Source organism: Lethenteron reissneri, chromosome 22 (assembly GCF_015708825.2).
Source record: "Lethenteron reissneri isolate LAM-NWPU_2019-01 chromosome 22, ASM1570882v1, whole genome shotgun sequence".
Lineage (NCBI taxonomy): Eukaryota > Metazoa > Chordata > Hyperoartia > Petromyzontiformes > Petromyzontidae > Lethenteron > Lethenteron reissneri.
The window spans coordinates 1492474-1516272 of NC_083800.1; the positions used below are offsets into that span (position 1 = coordinate 1492474).

A 23799-nucleotide genomic window follows, 5' to 3' on the forward strand; every position below is an offset into this window, starting at 1 on the left:
CAACACATGGCAACCTGGGTCCGTCCCGTGACTGAGTGGCCGAATGGCGGGTGTCGGTATTGGTCATCTCCTCGTCCTTCCGTGGCATCCCCTGCTCCGTGTGGGAGAGTGGAACGAGGGGGACGCGCCCTCGAGCAGAGCGGCTCTCTGGAGCGTCCTCTCCTGCAGGGCCCCTTCCAGCGGCAGTGGCGTGAGCGAGACACTTGCGGGGCCGCACCTTTCCCGACCTTTCACTCGTGCAATATTGTTCTCGTTCTCAATCAGTGGCTGTTCAAGCATGTATATACAGTATGGTGAACTTCTTTCGCACGGTACCTTGCAAACCGTGATAATCGGAGGTGCCCGCTGCAGTCGTTTTTTTTGCTTTTGCCGGGGGGGGGGGGGGGCGTCTCAGAGCGCTTTCACACCACGGCACGAGGTGACCGACTCGGCACCCTGCTCACCAGCGGGAGGGTACGGCTGGGGGGGCTAGGGGTAGGGGGGTAGGACTGGGGGGGGGGGCTGGGGGGGTGTAGGGCTGGGGGGGGGGGGACAATTTGTTGTGCGGACCGAGCGGTCGGGAGCGTTCGCGGCAGGGGGCCCCCCTCAAGCTCACAGCAGGAAGTGAGGCCTCTCGGCCACGCGCAGGGCCTCGTGGATGCCCTCGGCCGACAGGCGGCGATTGATGTTGCGGTAGCGGCAACGCAGCACGCTGCGGAACGCCGTGCGCAGGTCGCGGTTGAACGAGGCGTAAATGAGGGGGTTCACGAGCGAGTTGGCGTAGCCGAGCCACAGGAAGGTGCGCTCGAGGCTGAGCGGCACGCAGCTGCACACGGCGTCCACCAGGCTCGGATCGGCCCCCAGCTCGACCCCCGCCGAGGCGGCGATGAGCCGGAAGCGGCCGTCCGAGTCGCCGTGCGCGCCGAAGCCCCCGCCGCTCGCTCCGATTCCGAGGCCGTCGCCGGTCGCGCCCGAGGCGTTGGGCGCCGAGGAGAAGGACGAGCGGCAGATGAAGGGCCGCGCCGTGGAGAGCGTGAAGAAGGGGAGCCAGCAGAGGGTGTAGGCGCCCAGGATGACGCCGAGGGTGCGCGCCGCCTTCTGCTCGCGCTTGAAGATGGAGATGTTGCGTCCGTCGCTGCGCAGCAGGCGAGAAAGCGTGGCGCACTCCTCCTCCTTGTGGGGGGGGGGGGGTCGCGAATGGATAGGGAGGAGATCGGGAGAGGTTCGGGAGGAGATCGGGAGAGGTTCGGGAGGAGATCGGGAGGAGTTCGGGAGGAGTTGGGGAGGTGATAGGGAGGTAATTGGAAGATCGGGAGGGGATCCGTTAGGATTGATTATGGTCAGATTAGATAAGTCGATGGATTATATTTGTAGATTAATTTGCATTCATGATATTGGTCAATTCGTGTCCACTTATGAGAGTCGCGCAAACCTCGCCGGGGGCTGCGAGGTGGCTGGGAGCCGTGCGAGGTGGCGGCACTGCCAAAGGGGCTCGTGATGCGTGGTGGGTGGGGGGGGGGGTTCTCCGGGGTCCTGCGGCTTCCTCCCGCAACAAGCCGAACTCTCATCACTCAGTGGCAAATGTCTCGAGACTCCGTGAGGCTTTTTACTCATTACCATCATCGCTGCTGTTCACATTTCATCGCTCACCATCATCGTCGTCACACACAACAAACAAAACACTCATTACCACCATCATCGTCGTCATACACACAACATACAAAACCACTCATCACCACCATCATCGTCGTCACACACAACATACAAAACACTCATCACCACCATCGTCGTCGTCACACACAACAAACAAAACACTCATCACCACCATCATCGTCGTCACACACAACATACAAAACCACTCATCGTCACTATCATCGTCGTCACACACAACATACAAAACACTCATCACCACCATCATCGTCACCATCCCCGGCAGGCCCTGAATGCGCTGCACGGGAGCAGAGCAGCGTGCCACGCGCCTCCGGCTGCAAATGCGCGCGAGTGTTCGCTCTGCTGCGGCCGCAGACCGCTCGCGTCAAGGATTCCTACCTCGCCCAAGGGCGAGCGGCATTCTCCCGTGTGTCCCTGTGTGTATCTGTGTGTCGGTGTCCCTGTGTGTCATCAGTGTGTTTCTGTGTCTCAGTGTGTCTTATCAGTGTGGTCTCTGTGTCTCTATGTGTCTCAGTGTGTCTCATCAGTGTGTCTCTGTGTCTCAGTGTGTCTCTGTGTCTCTGTGTGTCTCAGTGTGTCTCATTAGTGTCTCCGCGTGTCTCTGTGTCTAATCCGTGTGGCCCTGTGTCTCGACCGTGTGTCTCTGGTTCTGTCCACGTATGCGTCTGCGTGTGTCTCTTGTCTCTATGTATGTGTACGTGTATGCATCTCTGTCGATCTCCGTGTGCGTCTCTGTGTGTGTCTCTGTGTCTGTCAGCAGTCGTCGCGCTGAGCCGAGTTCGATTTCCTGCTCGCGGCCACGAACACCGGCGACGATTATCTGAACCGGTCCTGGGCCTCTCCTAGGTCGACTCAGCCTCAAACGAGTACCTGGTGCGGTGTGTAAACATCGCCACTGGGGAGACAAAGGCGGCCGGGCGTGGTGTTGGCCATCCGCCCCCTCGTTAGCGGCCTTTATCAGTACTCGCTAACAGCACTTGCCCCAACAGCCTGTTGAGGATCTTTATCTTTGGTATGTGTCTCTGCCTACCTTTGTGTGTCCGCGTGTGCTACTCTGGGTCCGTGTCTGTCTCTGTGTGTCTGCAGCTCTCTGTCTCTCACTGTCTATGTGTGTCTGTGTCTCTGTCTCAGTCTCTCTCTGTGTGTCTGTGTCTCTGTCTCTCTCTGTGTCTGTGTCTCAGTCTCTCTCTCTGTGTGTCTGTCTCAGTCTCTCTCTGTGTGTCTCTGTGTGTCTCAGTCTCTCTCTGTGTGTCTCTGTCTCTCTCTGTTTCTGTGTCTCAGTCCCTCTCTCTGTGTGTCTGTCTCAGTCTCTCTCTGTGTGTCTCTGTGTGTCTCTGTGTGTCTCAGTCTCTCTCTGTGTCTCAGTCTCTCTCTGTGTGTTTGTGTCTCTGTCTCTCTCTGTGTCTGTGTCTCAGTCTATCTCTGGGTGTCTCAGTCTCTCTCTTCTGTGTCTGTGTCTCTGTCTCTCTCTGTGTCTCTGTGTCAGTCTCTCTCTCTGTGTGTCTGTGTCTACCCCTCTCTCTCCCCATGCTGTCTTTTCCCCCCCCTCTCTCTGAGTCTTTCTCAACGGGCCCAATGGCGCTCCCAAATTCTCCAAGGTTGTGCGAATCTCACTCCGGCCAGCTGCCTCGCTCTCCGGAGAGACCCTGGCAGTCTGCGCCTGCGACGGGACAACTTTGTGTGTGTGGTTTTGTTTTTTAAACAGATGATTTTATCTTTCTGATGCTTGACGCAATTCAGAGTTCCCGGGTTAATATATGCGGCGTATATTTTATAATCAGGCCCAGAATAAATAAACGAATAACATTAATCTGTTTTTGCCTAAACCAAAACAACAACAACAACAACGACACTAATTTGTCTTTCTGATGTCAAAATCGCTCCGCGCGAAGCAGTGCAATGAAGACAAATGCGCAGCCACGCAATGGCTCGCTCACGGCACTGCTGGCTGAAGTAATTCTACAGGGAGAGAGGGGGGGGATAGTTGTAGAGAGGCCCTTTCCCTCTACCAGGGTACTTTGCCTACTCTTCCACGTTGGCCGGACGTCGCTGTAAGAGGTGGGAGCATCCACATTTACCCCACAAAAGGCGCGTTTTATGTACGTTGACTTCTTTGGCACCGTACATAGCCAACCGTGCTAATCGGATGAACTAAGGCAGTGGTGGTGGTGGTCGGGGGTGGGGGGTAAATTTGAGAATCTTTCCCCATTGTGTCAACTGCCGCGTCGGGAGATCGAACCAAACTGACGAATCCAGTTGCACTGCCAATTGTGTAACACGATGGCCATTGTGTGTAACACGATGGCCACTGTGTGTAACACGATGGCCATTGTGTGTAACACGATGACCACTGTGTGTAACACGATGGCCACTATGTGTAACACGATGACCACTGTGTGTAACACGATGGCCACTATGTGTAACACGATGGCCACTGTGTGTAACACGATGGCCATGTGGTGACGATCACTCGGTCCAACTCCCGCCGTCACACCGCCCCACCCCACCACGGCTCGCCCCCCCCCCCCCACCACGGCTCGCCCCCCCCCCACCACGGCTCGCCCCCCCCCCCACCACGGCTCGCCCCCCCCCCCCACCACGGCTCGCCCCCCCCCCCCACGGCTCGCCCCCCCCCACCACGGCTCGCCCCCCCCCCACCATCGGCTCGCCCCTCCCCCACCACGGCTCGCCCTCCCCCACGGCTCGCCCCCCCCCCTATACGGCTCGCCCCCCCCCACCACGGCTCGCCCCCCCCCCCCACGGCTCGCCCCCCCCCCCCCCACGGCTCGCCCCCCCCCCCACCACGGCTCGCCCCCCCCCCTCACCACGGCTCGCCCCCCCCCCACCACGGCTCGCCCCCTCCCCACCACGGCTCGCCCCCCCACCCCACCACGGCTCGCCCCCCCACCCCACCCCACCACGGCTCGCCCCTCCCCCACCACGGCTCGCCACCCCCCCACCACGGCTCGCCCCCCCCCACCACGGCTCGCCCCTCCCCCCACCACGGCTCGCCCCTCCCCCCACCACGGCTCGCCCCGCGCAAGTCCCCGCACTCGGATGTCAACAATCTGCGGCGATCGCCTCGCTCATCATCATCGTCGTCGCCGCCGTGGCGAAAGCGCGCCCGACGAGGCTTAAACTTCAATTTAAATTACCCGTTGCCCTGGGAACTAATTGGAGAGGGGCTGGCGGAGCGGGGGGTGGTGGGGGAGGGGTGTTAGAAAGATGAGCAAATGAGGATCTCGACGTTTTTTTTTTAATGGGCCACTCCGTTCCTACAGCTGCTGATAAAGCCAATTAACTCGTCTTGTGCTCTGTTTGTGTGAACAAAAACAATATAGAGCCAGGCCCAAAAACGTTGCGAAGCACTTGCTCGGCGTGTTTTTGTTTTTAACAGATCACATGGACGCCTGCAACAGCTCTGAACGTCCGTGGCGTACACGCGCGACACTGCATCAGCTGCAGCAGCTGCAGCATCTGCAGCAGGTAGCGTTGATGGTTGAGTAGCTTATATCGAGACAACTCTGGCGTGTTGCAGACATCAATTCAGGGCACGAGGCTTTCTCGCGAGGGCGCTTCCTCTCACGGCCACACCCATCCATTGGCCCGCAACGCCTTCATATATAGGGGAGCGCAGAGCTTGGACAATGGTTGCCGCCGCCTGGTTGCCCTCCCGTCTGTCTGCGTGGTTTCCTCTCGAGTCGTTCCCGCTCATCGCGAGTGAAGTGAATATACCGTCGACGTTATTGTTGTTGTTGTTGTTCGACCATACTTCACCACGCTGGTCAGTGCGGGTTGGTGAATGCGGGGGAGGAGGGTGGGAGGGGGGGAGGAGGGGGGGGGGAGGGAGGTGGCAGCACTGGCTTCAAATATCACTCGCCGTAACACAGTGCGCTAACCACTGCGCCACCGCTCCCCTTCCTAAATACATTCGTTTATAAGATAGAGTGGCACTCTCTCTCTGTCCCTGGGCCTCGGGCAGGGGAATTTGCGCAGTAAGGCTATTAAGAGTGCTTTGGTCTGTCTAAATGAGATTTAATTGATTTGCAATTAAGCTTCATGTGCCTAGAGTTGGTAATCTGATTTAGCTAATGGATAGTTACTGAGCGAAGCTTGGAATGGAGAGATTCCTTGTCATAGCAACGTGGAATGTACACAAATTCCTCAAGTTTGCTCATGTAGATGAGCATCCCATTAACCCGGCCACCAACGCAACCACAAACTCACGCATCGATCAACGCAACCACCAACTCAGCCACTAATCCTGACCACAAACCCAAATATGACGGTGTCTTACAACTCAACTACAAACCCAATCATCAACTCAACCATCAACTCAACCAACAATTCAACCAACCGATACAACCACCAATCAACCACAGAATGAGCAGCAACATTGGCCAGACACAACGCACGTGACAACACGAACAAGACGGCACAGCACGGACGAAACGACAGAACCAGACAATGCAGATGAGTTAAACAATACCAATGAGACAGAACCAAGCAGACAATGCAAATGAGTTAAACACTACCAATGAGACAGAACCAAGCAGACAATGCAAATGAGTTAAACAATACTAACGAGACAGAACCAAGCAGACAATGCAAATGAGTTAAACACTACCAATGAGACAGAACCAAGCAGACAATGCAAATGAGTTAAACACTACCAATGAGACAGAACCAAGCAGACAATGCAAATGAGTCCAACAATACAAACGAGACAGAACCAAACAGACAATACAAACGAGTTAAACAATACAAACGAGACAGAAACCAAACAAACAATACAAACGAGTTAAACAATACAAACGAGACAGACAGAACACACGAGTGACACGCACCACGACAGACGGCTGCCTACGCGACAGACGCGAACAACACAAACGACACAGCAGAGAGACACCCGCGGGGCAGTCTATCCAAACAGCGAGACTGACAACAACAACAGCAACAACAACAAAGCAGTCACGAGCAACTGGCGCGCTCCGAAAAGGTCGCGCGAACGAACGAGAGAGAGAGAGAAAGCACGAGAGGCGCTCCGAGCGGCGGCTTTTGGCCCGCGGGATAATTACAACGATGACCTTTCCTTAATGACCTCAACAGCCGCCGCTAAGAGAGGGGAGGGGAGCCCGGGGGAGGAGGGGGGAGCGAGAGGGGAAGGGGGGGCTCTAAACGTCCTGATCCATCTTGCTCCACTGCCCCCACTACCACCACCACCCACCCCTCCACCACTGACCCCCCCCCAACCCCCGAGTTTAATGACCGTGAAATGCATGTCCCAGCAAAATCTCGCGGTATATTGTCGCGTGGCGATGTCGGCGGGGGGTGAGTGATTAGCGGGGAGATAATGACCAAATTAGCCCCAACGCACCCCATCTCATCGGATCCCTGAAGCAGCTAAGCAGGGTTGAGTGGCGGGGGGAGGGCGGGGAGCGGTGGCACAGTGGTTAGCGCACTGCTCCACGAAACAGGCACTCACTCACGGCCAACGATGCTGACGATTATCCGAACCGGTCCTGGGCCTTCCCTAGGTCGACTCGGCCTCAGATGAGTACCTGGTGCGGTGTGCAAAGATCGCCACTGGGGAGACAAAGGCGGCCGGGCGTGATGCTGGCCCCCACCCCCTCGCGTGCCACAATGCCGGCCTACACAGGTGCTACTCGCTAACAACACTTGCCCCTGAACAGTCTGTTAAGGCTACAGGGGTGATCTTTGTCTTTGTGTCTACGTGTGCCTGCAAGTCAGGCGCCCACGTCGTAGCAACGAAGGAAAGCAAAACCCCTGTTCGGTTTCGATGTTCCCGTGCCTCATCAGCAGAGCGTAGCCCGTTTGCGGAATGGGATCGATCCCCTTACCCTGCGTGGCCGCTTGAGGTGGTCCCCGTTGAGGGACATGCAGACCCCGTGGGGGGGGTCCCGGACATCGCCGCTCCACGCCTCCACGTCGCCGTCATCGGGGTGCCTGCGCGCGGGGGACACGCGGGCGACACACGGAGACACAGAGAGAGGGAGACGCGGGGAGACAGAGAGGGAGACGCGGGGAGACAGAGAGGGAGAGAGACGCGGGGTTATAAAGAGACATCATGGAGACAGAGGAAGCATCACAGGGACACGTCGTGATGGAGTCGGCAGACGCACACCGCTGACTCAGCCACGTGACCCCCCCCCCGCCACGGCCTCACCTGCCGCTCGAGTCCCTGCGCCCGGGCCGCTCTGCCGGGGGCGGCGTAGCCGGCGGGGAGCCGACGCCGCGGGGCGCTGAGAACGACGGCGGCTGCTGCTGCTGCTGCGGTTGCTGCTGCTGCGTCGGCGGAGAGCGCGGCGGCGGGGCCGGTAGACCCATGCGGTGGCGCTTGGCGCTGATGCGCGCCGCGCGGTAGATGCGGTAGTACATGACGAGCATGACGGCGGTGGGGAGGTAGAAGGCGACGGCGGTGGAGTAGAAGGTGTAGCCCAGGTCCTGGCTGATGAGGCACACGCGCTCGCCGCGCACGTTCTGCGCCCAGCCGAAGAGCGGCGGCAGGGTGATGGAGGCGGAGAGGAGCCACACGCCCAGAACCATCTTGGCCATGAGCCGCCCGTCCTGCCGGACCGGGTAGGTGAGCGGTCCGCGTGATGCCCAGGTACCTGAGGGGAGACGCGGGCAGAGGTCTCACGCCGGGACCAGCAGCCTGGCGAGGTTCTCGGCGCTGCTCGCGGACACCGAGCGGGTGGTCATGGGTCAACACCACGCCCGGCAGCCTTTTTTAAGGCTGAGTCGACCCAGGGGAAGCCCCGGGGGCTGACGTCACTGATGTTGGCCGTGAGAGGGACTTGAACTCGGCTGGCCGGGTTCGTAGCGCAGTGCGCTAATCATTGCGCCACCGCTCTCCCGGGTCGCGCGCGCGCGTGTGTGCAGAAACGCAGACACCAGCACGCACACATAGCTACTCACGCACACACAGGTACCCACGTACACGCAGCTACTCACGCACACAGCTACCCACGCACACACATAGGTACCCACGCACACACAGGTACCCACACACACAGGTACCCGCTCACACACAGGTACCCGCTCACACACAGCTACCCGCGCACACACAGGTACCCACGCACACACAGGTACCCACGCACACACAGGTACCCACACACACAGGTACCCGCTCACACACAGGTACCCGCTCACACACAGCTACCCGCGCACACACAGGTACCCACGCACACACAGTGACCCACGCACACACAGGTACCCACGCACACACAGGTACCCACGCACACACAGGTACCCACGCACACACAGCTACTCACGCACACACAGGTACCCACGCACACACAGGTACCCACGCACACACAGGTACCCACGCACACACAGGTACCCACGCACACACAGCTACTCACGCACACACAGGTACCCACGCACACACAGCTACCCACACACACACAGGTACCCACGCACACACAGGTACCCACGCACACACATGTACCCACACACACACAGGTACCCACGCACACACAGCTACCCACGCACACACAGCTACTCACGCACACACAGGTACCCACACACACACAGCTACCCACGCACACACAGGTACCCACGCACACACAGGTACCCACGCACACACAGGTACCCACACACACACAGGTACCCACGCACACACAGCTACCCACGCACACACAGCTACCCACGCACACACAGGTACCCACACACACACAGGTACCCACGCACACACAGGTACCCACGCACACACAGCTACCCACGCACACACAGCTACTCACGCACACACAGGTACCCACACACACACAGGTACCCACGCACACACAGGTACCCACGCACACACAGCTACCCACGCACACACAGCTACTCACGCACACACAGGTACCCACGCACACACAGCTACCCACGCACACACAGGTACCCACGCACACACAGGTACCCACGCACACACAGGTACCCACGCACACACAGCTACCCACGCACACACAGCTACTCACGCACACACAGGTACCCACACACACACAGGTACCCACGCACACACAGGTACCCACGCACACACAGCTACCCACGCACACACAGCTACCCACACAGACACAGGTACCCACGCACACACAGGTACCCACGCACACACAGGTACCCACCCACACACAGGTACCCACGTACACACAGGTACCCACACACACACAGGTACCCACGCACACACAGGTACCCACGCACACACAGCTACCCACGCACACACAGCTACCCACGCACACACAGGTACCCACGCACACACAGCTACCCACGCACACACAGCTACCCACGCACACACAGCTACCCACGCACACACAGCTACCCACGCACACACAGCTACCCACGCACACACAGCTACCCACGCACACACAGGTACCCACGCACACACAGGTACCCACGCACACACAGCTACCCACGCACACACAGCTACCCGCGCACACACAGGTACCCGCGCACACACAGGAACCCGCTCACACACAGCTACCCACGCACACACAGGAACCCACGCACACACAGCTACCCACGCACACACAGGTACCCACGCACACACAGCTACCCACGCACACACAGCTACCCACGCACACACAGGAACCCGCTCACACACAGCTACCCACGCACACACAGGAACCCACGCACACACAGCTACCCACGCACACACAGCTACCCACGCACACGGCATCCCCGCTCCGCACTGCAGTTCACAGATGGTGTCTCCCAGGGGAAACGTGGCGTCATCTGCTGTGATGTTTGGTGTTTTATGTCGGAGTCGTCATCATTATTGCTGTTGTTGTTGTGATTTTTTGAAATATAAGTTCTACCAAAACGAGACGATGTTGACACCGGTGGTGATGGTGGTGATGGGGGTGATGGCGTTGGTGACGGTGGTGATTGTTGTGTTGGTGTTGGTGGTAATGATGGTGGTGATAGTCGGGTTGGTGGTGGTGGTGATGGTGGTGTTGGTGTTGGTGGTGTTGGTGATGGTGGTGTTGGTGGTGATGGTAGTGGTCGTGTCGGTGGTGATGGTGGTGTTGGTGGTGATGATGGTGGTGATGGTCGGGTTGGTGGTGGTGGTGATGGTGGTGGTGGTGTTGGTGGTGTTGGTGATGGTGGTGATGGTGGTGTTGGTGGTGATGGTGGTGTTGGTGGTGATGGTAGTGGTCGTGTCGGTGGTGATGGTGGTGTTGGTGGTGATGGTGGTGTTGGTGGTGATGGTGGTGTTGGTGGTGATGGTAGTGGTCGTGTCGGTGGTGATGGTGATGTTGGTGGTGATGGTGGTGGTGATGGTCGTGTCGGTGGTGATGGTGGTGTTGGTGTTGGTGGTGATGGTAGTGGTCGTGTCGGTGGTGATGTTGGTGGTGATGGTCGTGTCGGTGGTAGTGACGATGGCGCTGTTGCTGCTGTCCCTTGAGTGCAAACACGTCCACAGCAGTCGACTCAGACCTTCAACGTTTCAATGTTCCATTCAACGTTTCAATGTTCCATTCAATGTTTCAATGTTCCATTCAACGTTTCAATGTTCCATTCAACGTTTCAATGTTCCATTCAATGTTTCAATGTTCCATTCAACGTTTCAATGTTCCATTCAACGTTTCAATGTTCCATTCAACGTTTCAATGTTCCATTCAATGTTTCAATGTTCCATTCAACGTTTCAATGTTCCATTCAACGTTTCAATGTTCCATTCAATGTTTCAATGTTCCATTCAACGTTTCAATGTTCCATTCAACGTTTCAATGTTCCATTCTACGTTTCATTCACCCAAGCAGCCGGTGCTCTCCCCTGCGAGTGACCCCTGACCCACACAGAAGTAACGGGCAACACCCCCCCCCCCCATTCCAGTGCTGGATTATCCTCTTAGCAAAAGTAGCTACATATGTAGTAACTACTACATGTACTATTAGCTACTACATATGTAACTACGACATATGTAGTAGCTATCAATTCTGGTCCGTGGATTCTGTACTTGCTCTATTACTATAGTACTATACCGCCTTCAACTGTTTTTAACGACTGGGTGATTAAGGTTAGCGATTTGTCGTATTATCTGGCTGTATAGCAAATGAAAAAATGCAATTACTTTACTTTGCAGGTAAAAAATGTTTGTGTTTTAATATGTATTTCTTCATTTAGGGCCCCTTTGTAATATTTGCTACAGGCCGCACACTAGCTTCATCCAGAACTGCCCCCTCCCCCTCCTCCCCCCCCCTTCATCACCCACCCACTCACCTCTCGCCCCCCCCCTTCATGACCCACCCACCTCTCGCCCCCCCCCCCCTTCATCACTCACTCACCTCTCGCCCCCCCCCCCTTCATCACCCACTCACCTCTCGCCCCCCCTTCATCACCCACCCACTCACCTCTCGCCCCCCCCCTTCATGACCCACCCACCTCTCGCCCCCCCCCCCTTCATCACTCACTCACCTCTCGCCCCCCCCCTTCATCACCCATCCACCTCTCGCCCCCCCCCCTTCATCACCAACCCACTCACCTCTCCCCCCCCCCTTCATCACCCACCTGTCCACGCTGATGACGCACAGCGTGAGGATGGACGCCGTGCAGCACGTGACGTCGAGCGCGATGAACACGTTGCAGAAGGCGCGGCCGAACATCCACTCGCCGCCCACGAGGTCGGTGACGAGGACGAAGGGCATCACGGCGAAGGCCACGGAGAGGTCGGCGGCCGCCAGCGACACGAGCAGGTAGTTGGAGGGCTGCCGCAGCTTCTTGACGGCGCACACGGAGAGGATGACGAGCAGGTTGCCCGCGATCGTGAGCGCCGTGATCGTGGCGAGCACGAGGCCGATGAGGACGCGCGCGGCCAGGCCGTACAGCAGCACCTGGTCGGCGCACGCGGGGCCCTGGCCGCCCGCCTCGGACGTCGCGTTGGCCGGGTGGGCCGCCGGGTAGCCGCCGGGGTTGGAGGGACGCGACGGGATGAGGGAGGAGGAGGCGGCTGCGGCGGCGGCGGTGAAACTCGAGTTCAATTCCAGCACCATGGCGCTGCGGATCGCGGGAGTGAGAAGTTGGACCGGGGTGTGGTGGTGGGATGGGGGGGGGGGTGAAACGTCGGACGTGGTGCCGAGGCGTACACGCGGCACAACCGTGAACACCGGTGTGGGAGGGACGTGGAGGTTGCTGCCCCGTGCTGCCGGTCAATGTGAGGGTTGCGGGGAGAAGGGGACGTGTGAACAGATTCCAGTCGTCCATTGTGGCCGTGAGGTGTCCAGCCTCACGGCCGCGTAATGCCCCTTAACAGTCGGCGTGGTGGAGTCTTTAACTCTGAGTGCGCCTCCCTCTCATCGAATCCACGCGCCCCTATTTCTGTCTCGCAGCGTCGTTCCAAGCCTTCATCTCGCGCTCCCTCCTCTCTCTCTCTCTCCCTCCGCACGGTTCTTTTTCTGCAGCTGGCAGCGTTTTGTTCCACGCCTCCCTCAGTGCGCGTGCCTCTGACCACGCCACAGCAGAGACCGTGCGCTCGTCACCGACAGAGGTCAGAGACGATGAGCCGGTGACGCTGACATGCTGCCTTCGAATTCGGGATTCAATCGACCCGCGACTAAATTTGGGGTCTCAAGTGTGGTGAGCTACCTGATGGGTCTCAACCGCCCTGCATCCCAAAAAAAATATCCCATCGCGTTAAATTTGGTTCGGCTCTGGGAAATAGTGAACCAAAAAGATCGGGTTGTACTGTCATGCTCTCGTTTGGCTGAGCGGGTGGGAAAGTGCTGTCCGTGGGTGGATCGGAGGCCACGCAGGAACGGGTTCTCGTGGGTAGCTCTGTGATAACCACTTCCGTGGGCCGGGCAGTTACCCCGCTCCACTGGAGAGTGCCCAAATAGACTCCTCTCGTGTGACGACGGCGCCACGTTGACAACACAATCAGAATAAAATTGAAAAATGTAACAAAAACTGAAAATAAATTCTAAATACCCGATGTACCCGTAAGAAAACATTCACACTCCACGCAGGCACGCAGAGTGCAACACAACAACCCGCCAGCCGAGTTGCTGCACGACCCCTCTGAGAGGCGCACACCCACGGCTGGCTGCAATCTCACACGGTGCCGGAATCTCTGCGTGACCCACCAACCCCGCCGCCGTCTCGGAAAATCACCGGATCACACGCGCACGCGTGCACCGTCACATTGCATCGTGCATCACCTCCACCCCCCACCTCCCCCCCTGCCTCCCCACCTCCCCCCACCCACCTCGTCCCTACCTCCCCCCCTACTTCCCCACCACCTCCCCCCCCACCTCGTCCCTCACCATCACGGGTTTGTTGACACGCATCTTTGCAGAACGCGGATTATGAATCCACATATGAGACATCTCTCCCTCGTTCTCTCTCTCCCTCGCTCTCTCTTGTTTTACGATCAGAGGAAACAAGAAGATGCTCGATGTAGTCGGCACTTTGCTTCGTTCATCATTTCGTTGTTTTTGTATTTTTTTCAATGCTTTGCTTTATGTGCCCCCCCCCCCTATTTAAATGAAAATTTTCACTTAAGATTCCACGCTTTGCTCTTCTCCTTCTTACCCCTTTCCTCTCTCTACGCCGCCTCTCTTTTTCTTCTTTTTTTCCACGAATTTGCGTGTCATCCTTGCGCAGGGGCCATGCTAATCTTCTCTGTATCGTTCCAATTTTAGTATATGTACTGCCGGAGCTCTCTCTACCCCCTCTCTCCCTACTCTATGTCTATGTTCCTCCTGTTTTCTATGTATTTTTTTTACGACGACAAGTGCTGCATCTGCACCCAGCCCTCCTCGCAGTCCTACGGCATCCGACGGTAGCTCATGTCTTTCACTCTCTCCCTTGTTCCCTCTCTCTCGCTCCATCTCCCTTGTTCCCTCTCGCTCCCTCTCGCTCCCTCCCTCTCCACGTGAGGTGCGCACAATGAGATGCGCTCGCTATTAATAACGACGACGGCGGCGGCGGAACACGTGGACGCAAGACGACGTCTGAGCGTACTTTGCAGCCGGACGTGTGCTCGCCACTTTTCCATCCCCCGGGGGTCTGCACCACGCTGCGCGGATGTCACGTAGGGGATTAGCAACGCGAATAAAGAGGATAATGGAACAGAGAATAAGTTATAAATATGGAAAGAAAAATCCACGTTCAAAGAGGCGGAATGGAGGATGTGCACCCTTGGAATGATATTGAGACAGAGAGAGAGAGGGACACGTGGGTTAGAGAACATGCAGTCGGATAGAGATATCACATTGATCTTCATGCAGCAGTGGGTAGACGATTATGATAAGCGCTCGGAGAGATGCACGCTTGGGACTCACACAGGGAGACAGAGAGACAGAGAGAGAAAGAGGAACACGTGGATTCGAGAATGTACGGCAGGGTTAAAGACTTTTATTCCGATCGTTGATCGTGGGCTTGAGCAGGACGCGTCACCTGCCAGACGAGATGTCGTCCGCTGGTCAAGGAATAAAAATAACGAAGCAGCCAGCAAGCGATGGAACTCGTTCCGAGAGCACCTCCACCGGGGAGACGGAGCGGTGAAAACCACCTCGCGTGCAGTGCAAGGTGCCGGCGTGGATTGTTAGATCCCAGGATCGCGAGGGATGGCAAGCGGCGTGAGGATGGCCTTCATCCTGCAGTGAATGGACCATGGCTGATGATGATGATGATGCCGATCGGAGACCGAACCGAAGCCGTCCCCATAGAGAACCCCGGGGTCACCACCCTGGCGCAGACGACGAGACGCGGACTCAAACCCAGGCAGTGTCTGTCAGCGGCTGCTACCTCGGAATCTCCGACACGGCCATCGTGAGCAGTGACGTGCTCCCCCCCGCTCCCCCCCGCTCCCCACCAGCGTACCTGGAGGCCTATTTAGCTTATGGAGTTTTGATGAACGACGCCCACCACTCTGGGTGAATGGAGAGTTTAAATAGAGTGTCGTGCCACGAGTAATGTTGTCTCTGCTACCTTAGACACTCGAATCGATTTCCTGACCACGGGGAAAATAAAAAAAAACTTGGTGATGTGGGGGGGGGGGGGGGGGAATTCAGCCTCCACCCCCCCCCCCCTTATCGTATCCAACCACGAACCCAACGACATCATCATTAATTAACGCTGGCCAATAATTAGCCGTGCTGACGTCAACACATGCAATATTTGCCTTCGTTATTTAGATGTTTAACTGATCGCGACCGACCCTTCATCATCATCGTCATCGTCGTCTGTCGACTTTGACGTCAATGAATAATGAGCTCCCGGCGCGCGCTGCCCTCGCCACGTGCACACTCCGCGCCACGCGCCATCGGAGACGCAACCGACTTCTCCTGTTCCGTGCCAGAAGCTTCCGCAAGCTACGGACAATCATCGTCGCGGCTGCTGCTGCTGCTGTTGCTTCACACAGCACAAAGTGGGTCCAAGTTGGACTCCTGCTGCTGCTGCTGTAGTCGTCTGTATTTGAGGATAAGGCTCCGAGTTCCCTCCTCACCGCTGCACCGGGGATAGAATTCCGAGTGAAGCAGCCGTCCGGTGTTGATTGATGAGCCAGCACTCTGCTGATTCGCTCCACTCCCTCGCCCATTCACTCACCGGCGGTCAGTCGCCTCTTTATCACTGCTACTACCGCCGTGCTTCCTGTGGCTGTGAATTTCACTCGTTGATTCGTTCAACCGTGTTGAGAACTCGCACTGACCGTGTGGTCTCATCCACCACACTGTGTCCAACCGCCGCACTTCAGGGCACAACAACACTCACTCACCTACTTACTCACTCACTCAACCACTCACCCACTCACTCACCCACTCACTCACCTACTAACTCACTCAACCACTCATCCACTCACTCAACCACTCACCTACTCACTCACCCACTCACTCACCCACTCACCTACTCACCACTCACTCACTCACTCAACCACTCACTTACCCTCTCACCTACTCACTCACCCACCCACTCACTCAACCACTCACCCACTCACTCACCCACTCACTCACCTACTCACTTACTCAAACACTCACCACTCACTCACTCAACCACTCACTCACCCACTCTCTCACCTACTCACTCACCCACCCGCTTACTCAACCACTCACCCACTCACTCACCCACTCACTCATCTACTCACTCACCCAAAGACTCACCACTCACTCACTCAACCACTCACCCACTCTCTCACCCACTCACTCACTCCCCCACTCACTCACCTACTCACTCACTCACCCCCCCACTCACTCAACCACTTACTCACTCATTCACTCACCTACTCACTCACCCACTCACTCGCCCACTCACTCGCCCACTCATTCACTCACCCACTCTCTCACTCACTAACTCACTAACCCACTCAACCACTCACCCACTCACTCACTCACCCACTTACTCCTCACTAACCTATTCACTCACGCACTCACTCGCCACACTGAAGACCACCTCACTTCTCTCTCTCTGCGTCTTCGCTCGCACTGCCCCACTTTGGAATTCTTTCCTCTCATCATCATCCCCACGTTCTCGTTCCTTCCGAAGCTCGCATACCAACACTAACATTGCTCAATTCAAAGAAACGCGTACAACTGTCAAAAGAGCGCTGTCTGTTGCTGGCCGCTCGGCGTTGTGCTTGAGACAACGTGTTACACAAGAACGGAGCACGTGTCGAGGCGCGTGTGGGTGGCTGGCGCGGGGCTGGGTTCTCAAACCACTTTAAAGGCAGTCGTTGAGTGTCCCCTTTGCGCCACTCAGGGATTTGACAGCCGTCGAGAGAGAGAGAGGTGGGCGTGACAAGGATGAGCGGATGAGAGTCGAGGTGTCAGACTGGGATCTCCGAATGAGACTTGGGCGCTTCGTGGCGTTCATAATGTCCGTGTCGCAGACTCCGAGATCCCGTGGCGAGATGTTAACTACCTCGCCTGGCATGCAGCTCGTCGTGCGTTCGATCCCGGCCCTGACGCCTGCTGTTTAATTTTTGAGTTTGCGGCGTCTCTCTCCCGTGATCGCGTGGATTTTTCTCCGGGTCCTTCAGTTGTTTTCCCTACATATTTAGCAACGTGCTTTTAGAGTGTACTTGACATTTCCCCATGATAGCCCACTTCGGTGAGCTATTATTTGTGATGGGAAAAAAAATAGAATATAGCTCAGTGAAATGAAAATAATAATTAAGTTTTAGGAACTGAGAAGACACGTGGTCATTGTGAACCCGCTGAACCATCCGGCCACCTGGACAGTTGAAGCTGACGGATCCACCAAAGAGTCGCCGAGTTCCCGTGACAGCCGTCAGCGCTGTCAGCAGAGCTTCGTCGCTGGCTGCTGCGATCGGCTCTGAGCCTTGATCGACGTGAGGTTGAGCGTGAATGAGGACGAAAGGAGTAGGACCCTTCTTATCTCGCCCGTGTGCTCAAGGGCAAAGTCGAGGGCTCAGCTGTGAATAGGTATAAATTGCGTTGAAGGGTTGCGCATGGACCTTTAAAATCACTCACCACCTCCACAAATGTGGGACTTTTGGGGCGAGTGCTGTTAGCGAGCGCCAATGAAGGCCGGTGGGTGGCCAACACCACGCCCGGCCGCCTTTGTATCCCTAGTGGTGATATTTACCCACTATACCAGGTACCCACTTGAGGCTGAGTCGACCTAGTGGAGGCCCAGGACCGGTTCAGTAATCGTTATTGGTGTTGGCCACGAGCGGGGATCGAACTCGGGCCGCCAGGTTCATAGTGCAGCGCGCTTACCACTACCCCACCGCTACCCCCACACCAGCAACTCAAACACACACGAACTCACACAAACACGCACACAGCAGCAGCAACAACAACGGGCCACAGTGGCTCCAACACTTTTCCATCTGTGTCAATCTGCCCGCAGTTGTTATTCGCGGCTGGGCACGCCGCTGATGAGCTGCTCCCCGCGCCGATGATTACACTGGTCAACAAAAAAAAATTCTGGCCTGGACTTTTGCAGCTGTTTTAGACTTATTTCAGGGTGCTGATTCCAAATCTCAGATTTGCTCTATCACATCTCATTTTATGCTTTCGGCATACCCCATTGTCATTGATTTTACCCGAAATTAACTCTGTCACTTATGATTGCAAGTTGTTGCGAGTCGGTGACTGCTTTAGTGTTAAAATATGGTGCTGTATTTTTAGGATATTGTGTTTATAATATCATTTTATGTAGATATCCACATTTATTTAATATTTTTCTTCTGCAGTTTTTATTGAAAATGCAATATTTGATATCTAAAAAACCTGATGTGATAGACAAAAACTGATGCCATATTTGGAATCGGCATCCCAAAATTACCTTAAACCGTTGGAATACCTTATGCCAGAAAAAGTGTGTTGACCAGTGTAACTCGCCCAGCGTTGGGGGACTTTAGAGGCAAATGATTCTCAGCCCGCCCCCACAGGGCACGATAAACCCACGATGATTCCCCGGGGGGGGGGGGGGGTGCATTCCGATCACTGATGCCGAGTTGGCAACGCGCGCTTCGTTGCCCCGCGTGTGGCACAGTGACGGCCTTCAGAGGCGCTACTCGCAAAGGAGAATTTCCCCCAACAGTCTGTTGCAAGCTATACGGGGGCATCTTCGCATTTGTGGTGCTGGCCACTCAGCGCGTACAACTTCATGCGATCTACGCACCGCTCCCGACAAAGGCAACGATTCCCCGTATCGCGTTTGACACAGACTGTTGGGGCGAGCGCTGTTAGCGAGTAGCAGCACCTCTGCAGTCCGGCACGGCACACGAGGGGTGGGTGGGTGGCCAGCACCACGCCCGTGGACACTCTGCACCCCTGTCCGCAAGTCCAAGTACACATTGTGTTGGGGGGGGGGCTATGTGGGGTTGGGGTTCATGGGGGGGGGGGGCTACGTGGGGTTGGGGTTCATGGGGGGGGGGGCTACGTGGGGTTGGGGTTCATGGGGGGGGCTACGTGGGGTTGGGGTTCATGGGGGGGGCTATGTGGGGTTGGGGTTCATGGGGGGGGCTACGTGGGTTTGGGGTTCATGGGGGGGGGCTACGTGGGGTTGGAGTTCAGGGGGGGGGGGCTATGTGGGGTTGGGGTTCATGGGGGGGGGGCTATGTGGGGTTGGGGTTCAGGGGGGGGGCTATGTGGGGTTGGGGTTCATGGGGGGGAGGGTATGTGGGGTTGGGGTTCAGGGGGGGGGGGCTTTGTGGGGTTGGGGTTCGGGGGGGGGGGGCTTTGTGGGGTTGGGGTTCAGGGGGGGGGGGCTTTGTGGGGTTGGGGTTCAGGGGGGGGGGCTTTGTGGGGTTGGGGTTCAGGGGGGGGGGGGGGGCTACGTGGGGTTGGGGTTCATGGGGGGGGGGGGGGGGCTATTGACCTGAGGCCGTGCGCTCTGCGTCTGCGTTCGGCTCTTTGCGTTCGGGAAGCGGTGGCGCAGCGGTTAGCGCACTGTGACGCTACGTAGCTGCCCGGGCTAGGTTCGAGTAGACGAGCCGAGGCGAGTTCACGAACTAACGAAGCGAGCGGAGGCGGTCGCTGATGTGCATATTAGCCACCCGTTGTGTGTTAGACTCTACTACTATGCTCCCGTGTGGCAATGCTTACCGACCTCCGCCAACCCAACAGCCCATCGAGGAGTGGGGAGGGGGGGGGGGTTGGGGGGATTTATTCAGCAGTGGATTGAGAATGGGCAGTGTACGGTGTTGTCACTCTCTCGCTCACTCACTCTCATTCACTCTCATTCACTGTCATTCACTCACTCACTCTCTCACTCACACTCACTCTCATTTACTCACACTCACTCTCTATCTCACACTCACTCACACTCACACTCTCTCGCTCACTCACTCTCTCACTCATTCTCACACTCACTCTCTCATTCACACTTACTCTCTCACCCACTGACTCACTCTCACATTCAATCTCACTCTCTCACTCACACTCACTCCCTCTCACAGTCACTCACCCTCAATCGCACACTCACTGACTCCCACGCTCACGCACTCACTCGCATACTCACTCGCACACTCACTCACGCTCACTCACTCTAACGCTCACTCACGCTCACTCACTCTAACGCTCAATCTCTCACTCACTCTCACACTCAATCTCACACTCACTCACTCTCACACTCACTCCTCACTCTCACCCACTCGCATACTCACTCTTTCACTCACTCTCACACTTAATCTCACACTCACACTCACTCCTCACTCTCTCCCACTCGCATACTCACTCTAACGTTCACTCTCTCACTCACTCTAACGCTCACTCACTCACACTCAACATCACACTCACTCTCACGCTCACTGGCTCGCACACTCACAAATGTGTCCACTCAGTCTACGGGGGGTGGGGGGGGGGGCCAGGACCAGTTCTGATGTCGTTGCCACGACGTGGCTCTGGCACGCCGTGCTCGCAGCGCAAGTGCGCTAACCACCGCGCCACCGCTCCCCACACATATACACATTCCCCGAATAGCCTTAACACACTGTTGGGGGGAAGTGATGTTAGCCTAACACACACATGCACACAGACACTCACAATGTAGCACAGAGGCACACATTCTGCACTACAACTTACCGAATAATAATCATTGGGCATTTTTAGATACATTTTTAAAATCATTTTTACGGAACTCGAGTGACCGCTTACCTCGAGAGCCGGGTTCGATGTCGGGTCTTTAGCTGCTGCTGGTGGTGGTGGTGCTGGTGGTGGTGCTGGTGCTGGTGGTGCTGGTGGTGCTGGTGGTGGCGCTCTGGGTCCAATCTCGCAGCGGTGCCGGGAATTCACACTCGCTCACACCTTGACATTCACACTCACTCACGCTAACGCTCATCCATAGCGATGCTCACTTACTCACTCAAACACTCACAAACGCACTCATCATACACACGCTCGTACACACACGTAGACAAATATCCCTCGTCGAGCCTCAACACACACTCACTCACACGCTCACTCTCTCACACACTCACTAACACACTCACACACTCACTAACACACTCACACACTCTCTCACACACTCACTAACACACTCACACGCTCTCTCACACATTCACTAACACACTCACACACTCACTAGCACACTCACACACTCTCTCACACACGCGCACACTCTCACACGCTCACTCTCTCACACACTCACTAACACACTCACACACTCTCTCACACACTCACTAACACACTCACACACTCACTAGCACACTCACACACTCTCTCACACACACGCACACTCTCACACGCTCACTCTCTCACACACTCACTAACACACTCACACACACTCACACGCTCACTCACACACGCACACTCACACACACACGCACACTCACTCAAATACGCACTCACACACACTTACACGCACATCCACTCAAACACACTCCCACGCTCAAGCACACACACACACACACTGACACACACACTCACTCAAACACAAATTCAGTCACACACACGCACTCACACACACCTACTCACACACACTCACACACACAAATTCACACACACACACCCACACACTCACACACCTACTCACACACTCACACACACACAATCACACACTCACACACACCCACTCACACACTCACACACACCCACACACACTCACACACTCACTCACACACTCACCCACTCACACATTCCACGACTCCCAAGGCGTTTTCATTGATGTCTCCCGAGCGATGCGGGCCGTCTCCCTCAGCCCAATCGTCCCCTCTTCCTGCGCGCGTCTTTACGTCTCCTGCACGTCTCGTGCATCTCTCACGCCAGGAGGTAAACTCATCAATAAGCTTTTCTCACGGTGGAACCACTCGCTCACTGGACCCTACCAACTATCGCGCCGGACGCGACATCCTAGAACGAGGTTGACGAGTGGAGAGTTCAGTTGATGGAGGAGGTGGTGATGGTGGTGATGGTGGGAAGGGCACTTTGTGGGTGTGTGGTGATGGTGGTGGTGGGGTTGAGACTCTGAGACAAATGCTAGGGTGGAACCCCGCCCCTAACACCCCCCCCGCCCCCCCCAAACCTGGGCCCCCCACCAAGCAACGCGCACTTTGGCATGGGAGCTCTCTCTCTCGTGCTTTCTCTCTCGCGTTCTCTCACTCTCCCCGTCTCTGGCAACCTCACCACTCCCCCATCAATCTCTTGCGACCGCCCTCGCCTCCGACGTCACAGGAGCGAACGATGAATAAATTAATATATTAATTATTTCTCGTTTGAGGCCGTTCAAGCACGGAGAGCCAGGATTGCTGCTGTTGGGCGAATTTGTCTTTCTTTCTAACATCTAGCTCACATTTAAAGTCTTATTTTTAAATCCTTTATATTACGTTCACTTGCTTGCTTGCTTGCGCGCTTACGACCGTGCAAATCTTTCGGTCGTTTTTTAACCCACTTCCCGTGATCCAATCGAGCTGACATTTTGCACACAGACTCGTTGTGCGTGACAATTTCTTTTCGTGAAATTTTTTTTCCAAAATGTTACACTTTTTAGGTAATTTTTTTTTATATTTAATTACCAATTGCTTAATGGTGGCAGGCAATCATCTGACCCATAGGTGGCAGCCATCTCAAGCCAGAGGACGAGAGGACTCTAGCCGCCCGTTTCAAAGACCAATGTGGGCTGGGTTGTGGCCCATAGTGAAAAATTTTGTTTTTACGGGTTAAATTTTTAATGGTCAAGTCTTGCACGCCGTGCCGGTTCTTTTAACTGTGATTCTTCAATGTGCCACAAATTAGTTTTAATGTCAGGGTCAGTGACACTTTACTCTGCGCTGGTGTCTCCAGCTGGCTGCGTGAAACGGGAGCGGCGCTCGGCTTTGCCCGCTCAGCAAACTCAGCCGACGAGTTAATTCGTTAATTGCGTGGAGCGGTGGCGCGAGTGGTGAGCGCGACTGCGCTACGAACCTGGGCCAGGAGTCGCGGCTCACGGCTGTCATCATGCGGCTCCACCAGCCCCATCGTAATCCGGTGCCTGGAGTCGAAACTCGACACATCAACGGGGGCCATACGCGGACGAAGTGTGGGGGGGGGATGGGGGGGAGTGATAATCTGGACCGCCCCTGTGCGAGACCACGGCGAACCGACACAAACACAGCGCTGATGATGACCAGCGCGGTGAAGTATAGCCAATAAACCGCAACATGGTTGGTGGTGAGGGTTTTTTTTTTGTTAAATCCGGCAACGATTTGTGAAAATATTGTCCACTTTTTTTCAGATTCAAACGTGAGTGGGCGATATCTCTCATCGC

The 23799-nt window shown here is 56.2% G+C and overlaps 1 protein-coding gene and 1 non-coding gene across 2 annotated transcripts; both read right to left on the reverse strand.

Moving 5' to 3' along the window:
• Positions 1-543: 543 nt before the first annotated feature.
• On the reverse strand, positions 544-22634 carry HTR7 (5-hydroxytryptamine receptor 7). Its single transcript, XM_061556122.1, is given in 6 exon segments — positions 544-1152; positions 7512-7617; positions 7838-8262; positions 8264-8282; positions 12160-12645; positions 21213-22634. Coding segments are annotated over 5 exon segments (1593 nt in total). The 5' UTR covers positions 12642-12645; positions 21213-22634; the 3' UTR covers positions 544-591.
• LOC133345722 (U6 spliceosomal RNA) lies at positions 14206-14308 on the reverse strand. The gene has a single exon (XR_009755473.1). It is a non-coding gene; the product is annotated as a U6 spliceosomal RNA (small nuclear RNA).
• Positions 22635-23799: the final 1165 nt, after the last annotated feature.